This window comes from Medicago truncatula, chromosome 4, assembly GCF_003473485.1.
Source record: "Medicago truncatula cultivar Jemalong A17 chromosome 4, MtrunA17r5.0-ANR, whole genome shotgun sequence".
Taxonomy (NCBI): domain Eukaryota; kingdom Viridiplantae; phylum Streptophyta; class Magnoliopsida; order Fabales; family Fabaceae; genus Medicago; species Medicago truncatula.
In genome coordinates, this window is record NC_053045.1 from 32,431,779 (window position 1) to 32,441,024 (window position 9,246).

Below are 9,246 nucleotides of genomic sequence, written 5' to 3' on the forward strand. Positions count from 1 at the left end.
GGAGGATTTTGAAAAAAAGAAAGGAGCAAGTGGAAGGAATAAAAGATATTGGGAAGAGAGAGCTTTCGATGTTAATTTTTTACTCATAATAAAAAATTTCCCTTATTTGGGAGAACTCAAAAATTGTATTGGGGGGAGGGTTTTGGGTGTTGGAATATTTTATTATTTAATAATATTTCAATATCATTATGTGGGCAAATATCGTAATAATAATTATATTAGCTATTTATAAATTGTGAGCCTTAATTGATTAGTGATCAAATTAAGTAATAAGGCTAATTAGATTTCTATTTTGGATATTTAAATATTTAATTAGTTGATATGGACTCAACATGAGTGGATGTCCGGATGGCCCATTAACGGAATAATGGGAAACCCTAATGGTCATCCAATATAAAAGAGGCTATGTCCCCAATACACCGTACACGGCAATACTCTCTCTTCTCCCCATCTGAAGAGAACTTGAGGCATAAAGGTACCGGTTGAGGAAGAACCAAATCAGCCGCCGCTAACTCTATTGTGTGTTTCAGATCATCTCCTCTCTTTGGTTATCGTTGTTGATTAGAGGGCTGCTATGAAAGTTTTATCCAGGTATTCCTAATACCCTAATTCTTAATAACCTTGATAAATCAAACATGTCGTAGATTCGATCATAATCATGTTCAATGTTTTGTTTGCTTCCGCTATTGATTCATAATTGTTGAACATGTTTTATGAAATCTATTTATTAAGACCTAAATTTCCAACAAGTGGTATCAGAGCGGTCTTCATGTTTGATTTATTAGATTGATCGAGTTTTGTGAATTTTGTGGTCTGAATTTTTTGGTCTGTGCACACGCATATCTATATATTGAAAATTCATGGTGTTTACACGTGAACATAAAAGCTTAATAATTAAAGTTTTTTTTATTTGTTTTGATTGACGGAGATCACGATCAGTGTATTGGAATTCTGTTTGCTCTATATATACTGTCGTTCAATTTCTGGTGTTTCATTTAGGCTTCAATTTCACTCACTAGTTTCTTCAGTTGGTTAAAGAAATAAGGGTTTTGTTTTTTTTTTTTTTTTTGTATGGATTTTATGTTCTTTTCCTATTTCGTATAAAACTTATTCTATTTGGGAACTTAATATTAAGTGATAATCATATGGCTGAATAAAGTTTCGGTGGATCAAGTTGTTTTGCAATTAAAATTGGTAAAAGTAAGTTCCGGTAACATATATATTTGATATAATGTGAGCTTATGCTCATTGACTGTGGTTTTCTTTTGAATCATCAATTATGTTTTCTCTTGAATTTGAAATACAAAGATATAAAGCTTCTTTTGTTAATTTGCTGGCTCTTATTTTTCAATGACTTTGCTTTAGTGTTGTTTGGTCATGGATATTTTTATTTTGTGGAGTTTAAAATCAAATATTTTGATCTGTATGTGAATGTCATAAAAGTAAAGTCTTTATTTTGGAATATGAAGCAACGAGAAACTTGATTCAATTGCTTGTGTTTTCGTCAACCAACATATTTGTGTGTGCTGTGTTTTGTTAGTGTGATGAATTAAAGGAACGAACATTGAAACACTATTTGATGATTAGATTTGTCAAAGTCCCTGTGTTTTTTTTTTTTTTTTTTTTTTTTTTTTTTGTCTTTGCTTGGATACGTGCATCAAATTTTGTCAATTTTTCTAGGTTATTTGAGTTTAAACCACTGTTAGCCACGTATTCGATCATTTTTTTTTTCTTCCGGATCTTATACATTAATATGTGATATATAATTGTGGGTTTGGATCTAGAAATTTTGTGTGCTTTCCTAAAAGTGAAGTCTTTTTCAAAGTAAATTTTGTAGAATTTGTAAACATTAATTTAGTTTCGTCATTATTTTCTTTTGACGGACAAAGTTTATAGCTCTAGCAAGATAGAATTTGGTTTTGATTCACACATAGTTTATACATAAAGTTTATTTTGAGAAATAAGCAAATAAGAGTTAAAATATATTTATGATATATATGTTGTCTGTTGATAAGAATCTAAAAAAAAAAAAAAAAAAATATTTGCCCTCATTTGGTAGTACAGAAAATAAGGTTTTGATTCTTTAAATTTTGAAAAATATTAATATTTGAACTCTAGAAGTGTTTGTTTATTTATAAACATATAAAGTTTGTTTCCTTATTTAGAAAATAATTGAGTCTAGAGTTATTCATTATTTCATTTAAAAAATCATTTCGTATATGTGAATCAATTGTGGTATGAATATTTTGGTATATATAAGATTCAATTTTCTTTTGATTTGAAATTGAATATTTTTGCTTATAGTATGATCATGATGTTTGAGTTTATTGTTATTAAGTTTTCTACAATAATTCTTTGTCATTATCATGCATTTTGAATATATTTCATGCTATGTTTGTTGTTGCTTTTATGCGATATATTTAAATGTATTGTCGTACACGCATTGGTGTGATTTGTGACTTGCATCTTCTTTCAAATTCGTGAGTTTGTATTCATACTTAAAGTATTGTCATACACACATTGGTGTGATTTGTGACTTTCATTTTTTTTCTTTTCAAATTCGTGAATTTGTCTTCACACTTAAGGGTTGTCGAGTGACCTTATGTTACTTAGCAACATAATGGACTAATTCAGCTTACATTATGTCGGCAGTGCCTTGTAAATTTAAGACCATTCCCATTTAACCTCTGTTGTGTAGATTTGATTCAATTGAACTTACAAAAGACGTAGTATGGAATTATTCATGCGAGTTGTCGTCGGCCCCAAGGAAGGCACAACTTGGCCGAATAGTTGCATGCGTGTGATATTAAATGTGTGGTGATTATAAAGTAATTTTCCATGTGAATAATAGGATACCTGTATGTGACTATTATTTGACAGGACTTATCACCTCATTTAATATATATTAAGATTATCTAGTAACTGCGGTTGAGTCGGTTGAAACAATAATGTTGCCCAAGTAACCTCTGTTGCGTAGATTCGACTTAATTGAAGTTACAAAAGATAGTGTGTAACCATTTATGCGAGTTGTCGTCGGCCCCAAGGAAGGCACAACTTGGCCGGATAGTTACATACCTGTGATGGTAAATATGTGGTGATTATAACGTAATTATCCATGTGGATAATAGGATGCCCAAAGGTGACTATTATTTGACAGGACTTATCACCAATGTTTGATCATTACATTGAGAGTACCGCTTGCAGTTAATTCTTAGCAATCCAAAGATTGTGTTTTAATGGTGTGCTTGGTATCTTGTTAAGGTCTTTTATTTACAACTAAAGAAACACATTTCTTTAATATTTTACTGACATGTGTGTTGATGTTGTGTTAGTGTAAACTTATTTAATTATTTAAGAGTTTACATTCGCATATATTACGATAAGCATGTGACAATTATAAGAATTTATTCTTTGTCAAAGTAAATTGTCATTGTTTGATCATTGTTGTAAACTACCACTAGCAATTGATATTAATGTCAGAAGATTTGATATTGATGGTGCACTAGGTATTTTGGTGAGTACTTTTGCTTCTCTTATTCTCTTTAAACTAATATAGTTTATGTATCTGTTAATTTGAGTTAAATTTTAACTCTTAAAAGTTCTTTTAGGAATTAAAGAATAATATTAATATTGTTCTTGGATCTAGACCTTAGATAAGGGTGGTGAAACTCACATTCTCTCACAAATTCAGTACCTAATGTGAGAATCAAGTTTGACTAGTGAGTATACACCAAATTTCGTAGGTCACGTGTGATCATTAAGCTAAAATATTGTATGTATTAGAGGTGTTATTAAAATGACAAAAATTTTGTCATATTTTCTTTGCTTAAACTAAGGTGTTTCTTAAAAAGCAATATAGAGAAAGACAAGCTCTCATTGGAGAGTGGGTATTTCGTTAAGGTTATTAGGCAAAGAAAATGTTAGGAGCACATTATGTAAACATTTAATCTTGCTAAGACGCTAAAAATTCGACTATCATATGACTTGTTCAAAAATTCAGTAATTTCGACTATCATATGAAGGGTTATGAAGGGTTCATATGAATTTTTCAAATTCAATCTTTGTTGTTATAATATTCTTAAAATTAAAAGTATATTAATCATAAGTATTAGTTTATCATTCTCTAAAAAGCTGTTCTTTCAAAAAATGTGAATTTTTTGTCCATTTTTCTATATATTTCCAAACCCCCAAAGCTCTTCCCCTCCCTTCACCTCCAAACTTCCAAACAAAGCCTAAATGTTGTCATGATTCCACCAATTCAAAATACACATTTGCATCTGCGAAAGGAGACATGGGTCATCATAGTTTATCCCATCTTTAAAGCCTTAATCTCTATAACAAGTAAGATGAATTGGGGTTGTAGTTGAATCATTGTGACAAATCAAAATCTGGAGGCGTTGTTTGGTTATTATTGCAGAATTTTTCAACCAAAATCATGTCTCGAACAACTGTTCTTTTTAGCTAATCATCAGAGAAAACAAAATTGATACTCGACATAGTCCTCGTGGATTTGATATTTTAATTGCACGATAGAACTATGCGCTTGCGACCTATCAATAGATGGCAAATTCTATGGTACACCCAATAAATTTGGGTGTATTGGTACACCAAGTCGTAAAATTAATAATAAATGAGTTGTTTTTTTGAAGAAAAATAATTATTTTCTATCATTGACAACTAAGATAATTAAATTTTATATACCAAAAGTTTCGACGAAATAAAATTTAATTTTTAAGAATTTTTTATTACTCATAACAATGAATATTGATTATTTTTTATGACAAAATGTAAATTTTGTAATATGATCCTTATAAACAATGAAATGATGATTTTTTTTATGAAATGATGTTTTCTAAAATATAAATATTGACAAATACCTTTTTATTTCATTAAAGTGATCTTTAATTTATATATTTTGTGAAACAAGAGTACCGGTACACTTAAAATTGTGAGTGTACCATAGAAGTTCTCATCAATAGATAAAGGGATATTACTTATCTTCCTTCCCACAAGTCTGTTGTCTCCAAAGATGGGCCATTGAGAAATCTCAATGAATCCGAAGACACAAACTATCTCGAGAAGAATCCATTGGCGCAATGCAAGTTTCACATAAGAAACGGGGAGTAAAGATGCAATATTGAAGAGAGTGATAGTTACTTATGAAGTAAAATGTGAAATATATAGTGCTGCAAAGGAATGATAACCCGTGAAGTGGTTGTAACGCTAGTGTTTTGTGCAATCATGGCTTAGCGACCAAGTAATTATAAATTGTTCGACAAAGCCCAAATGCTCGGCAAAGTTCAAAAGGTCGACAAATCAAGGATCACATTTGATGCACACACTAAAGCAATATCAGTTTTTTTTCTTTCTGTCAAACCCAAGTATCAAAGAAAATTTGTTTTCTGTTCGGATTTCATGGCAAAAATGGAAGTCACTAGCGATTCATTTCTTTTAAATAGTCTTTGAAGGCTCTATAATCAATGCTGCTTGATGTTTTATGAAATCAAGTCTACAATAAACGATCGTCAACTCTGTCAATTTGAAGCATGCCATTACATTTCTGTCAAAGTTAAATTCATATTCTTTACGTTTAAGTTTTTTTTCAATTCAGCACTTTTAATCTTTCGCACTTTAATCCATCTGCACTTTTCTGTTCAGACAAATGCACATTCCTTCGCATTTTAAACTTTGTTATATCGTTTCAAACTTAATTTACCAAGTGTTTTTAGTTTCTCCAAATTTACGTTCATACATTTGAGACATTATAAAACGACCTTCATGTTGATTTAAATTGTGTATTTTATAACATTTTAACTTGTTTTTACATTCATTTTACAATCCATGGTATTGCATTAAATTCATCACTTGATCATCATTCATTCGGTTGATATGTGTCGAGGCACCAATTTTCTCTACAAAACGAATATAAAAATTGAATGTCAAACATGCTCCCTTGTTGAAATGTATGTATATGCATTATATATGTTGAAGTTTACTTCTTAACTTCAATAATCGCACATTGAACATTCAATTGTAGATGTTATCGACGTTAACACTGACACCATGTCTTCTCCTTTCGTGCTCTTTTTATCCTCAAATTCTTCTCCTTCATTTCCCTCCAAACACTCAAACAAAATCAAAGATCCCACATTCTAATGGTGAAAACGAGATGTAGCAACAAATAAGATCCATGGAGAAAAATAACCAAACAATAGAGACCAAGAACATGTGCATTACAACACAACTAGAAGTGAGCAAAATGACCCAAACCACGGAGGCCTAAGGAGAATTGCTCTATCCGCCCCTCGCATTGCTCAGCCTATGAAAACAAGTCGATTGGGAGTTATGGTCAGATAAAAAAAAAACGATTGATTCGTAACTCCCGGTAGATTTTGCTCTATCTCGAAAGTTACGATCTAATAAATCCTAGAGGATTTGAGCAATGTGAGGGTTTTATAAAGTAGTATTCTTCCTAAAGCGCACATTTAAGGTCCTAAAAAGGAATATTGCTTTATGGGGCCCTTACGTTGCTCAAACACTGCTGGATTTATCATATCGTAACTCTCGATCGGTCAAAATCAAGGTCCTATAAAGGAATATTGCTTTATAGGCCCATCATATTGTTCAAAAACCTTTGAATTTATCAGATCGTAACTCCCGAATAGCCAAAATCTATCGGGAATTACAACATAATCAATTATTAAATCGGATCGTAACTTTTGATCCGCTTATTTTCAAAGGTTGAACAATGTGAGGGTCGGATAGAGGAGTTCTCCCTAATAAAACTAGGGAACATTTACAAGACCCCAAGCAAAGATATGTCTAATATAAAGATCATGGGACCAAGATATAATATGCCATTATGCAAGGGTTTTGGATTCTCTCCATTGAAAATTCTCTTTAAATTTTCTCAAGCGAAGTCTAAACCATCAAACATGAGTGAAAAATGAAAATTAAATTATAAAGAAAAGTGGTTGTTGTACTTAAATGGAGGAATTACCACACCTTATTGGATGGACCATATTCATAGCATGACTTGACTATGTATTAATTTTTGGAGAAAACTTACGATTCATTGGGTGCTTTTCGTATGATTCTTAATTAAAAATACATATTTTTTTGATATAACAAACTTTGAGAAAATTACGAATTTGAGGAAATTATGGTGAATTTAGTTAAGAACCATACGAAAAACACCACCTAAGGAATTGTACCTAAGTTTCTTCTTAATTTTTTGTGGTCGAAGGAGCACGACTTGACTTAATCCACTTGAGCCACGCAAAAAATAAAATAAAAATAAAAAATAAAAACTTGACTTGGCTTGAGCCACACAAAGAAACATTAATGGTCCCTAACGGAAAGTTTTTCTATAAACCTCCTCACCAGGTCTCAGAACCACACACCGAGTGTGGAAAATTCCAAATTATCTTTTGTTTCATTTTATTTATAGTATTTTATCCAGAAAACTCCAAAAAAATTGTTTCTCCAATACACTATTTATATTTTTTGACAGTAGTACATTATGTTCAAAGATAACTTAAAATTCTAGTTTTCTAGAATAGTAAACCGCAAATTTTGAATCACCTGAAAAATACTTTTTATGCAAAAATCCAGTTGGGAATTTAAACAAAACGTGTGGTAGAGGGAACTCAAAATTGAGAAAGTTAAGTATGGAGAAACACTTTCCCCTAATTCTCAACAGATACACATGATGACAGTTCTAAGGAATATTTTCACAACAGCTTTGTTGAGCATAAGTACAATAATATCCAAAGGTGAGTAAACAAAAAATACAATACCCAAAGTTTGTAGTCTAACTACGGGGTCCAAAGGGTCATTATCTCACACATGCTCCTTATGCAAGGCATTAGAAAACCATTGTTTTCTCTAGTGCCAAACTCAAATAATCATTTTTGCATAAGTTTTTATATTACACAAGATTGACATAAATCGCACGGAGACAATTACAAATTTACAAATTATCAACAAAACGCAAACCAATTAGTAAGAAATTGACTTTTACCGGCAAGGACGTAGGTTCAACTCTCGTATACTAACCCTAAATGAGCCTGCGGGCCACGCAACTAACCTCACCTCAAATTTTACTTCAAAAAGAAATCTATATTTTAAACCAACTGCAATTTCATAACAAAGTTTGATACCCAAGACAATAACTGCAAAATAGTAGTAGTTTTGTGATTATTATTAATTTATAATTAACTAACAAAGGAAACAAAAGGTATAAATTTAAGAAACAGTAGAAACAATTAACAAGACAACGGAGGAAGATCATAAGCCTCATCATGTTGTTTTGGTTTCCTAAAAGCACTGCTACATAAGAAGAATCCAAGAGCATGACCAAGCACAGCAACCAAAAACACACCACCATTGAAAGACATAAGAGCCAACATAACCAAATAAGCTAACCCAACCCTAAGAACATGCAAAAGTGTCTGAAACAAACCGGCAGCAACATGGTTTGAACCGGGTTTAATGAACCGTGTACGTGAGAGTAATTCAATGAGTACGGCCATGACGAAAACAAGGATCAACGCTAATACATACATACCGGTATCACCGTTAGGCCAATTGTTGAAGAGAATTAAAGCGTCTTTGCCCCAGAAGAATGTCATGTGCATCATACCGTGCATCTTATGACCCATCATCATGGTGTTATTGGTTGATGATGATGATGATGGTGGTGATTTTGGTGGCATGGTCATTCCTTCCATGCCGCCACCGTGCATGTTACCGCCATGATCCATGGATGTGAGATCTGAAGAGGTTTCTGTGTGGTTACAGGGTTTGGTGAATGTAATAAATGTGTATTTAGGGATTATGCTGAATAATCGTGGAGTGGTAGTAGTAATAGTGTAGTACAGTTTGGGCTGAAATAGGAAAAAACGAAACGTATAGTAGTACGACGATGTCGTATTATACTGAAGTACAAATACGTGGAATTTGATTGGATGATTGTGCGGTATGAGGCGAAACTGGTGGTCATAAACCAAACTATACGGATAATGTGACGTATGGAAGGAAGTAGCCCGAAATGAATCTAGTCTTTGGACAAGTAGCGGCCGTGAAACTCCGATAGTTTAAAATGGATGACGTACCGTATCATCTGCGTATCATACACCGATACTTGTCTGATACTTTTCGATACATATTCGAAAATTAGATTTTTTTTTTTAAATAATTAATTATCTGATACTTTCTGATACGTATCACGAGAGTAAGAGATAT

The 9,246-nt window shown here is 32.1% G+C and overlaps 1 protein-coding gene across 1 annotated transcript; it reads right to left on the reverse strand.

Annotated features, from left to right (window-relative positions):
• Nucleotides 1–8,106: 8,106 nt before the first annotated feature.
• LOC25492554 (copper transporter 6) lies at nucleotides 8,107–8,925 on the reverse strand. Its single transcript, XM_013600715.3, has one exon. The coding sequence runs from the start codon at nucleotides 8,763–8,765 to the stop codon at nucleotides 8,268–8,270; it is 498 nt and encodes a 165-aa protein (XP_013456169.1). The 5' UTR covers nucleotides 8,766–8,925; the 3' UTR covers nucleotides 8,107–8,267.
• Between the last annotated feature and the right edge of the window lie 321 nt (nucleotides 8,926–9,246).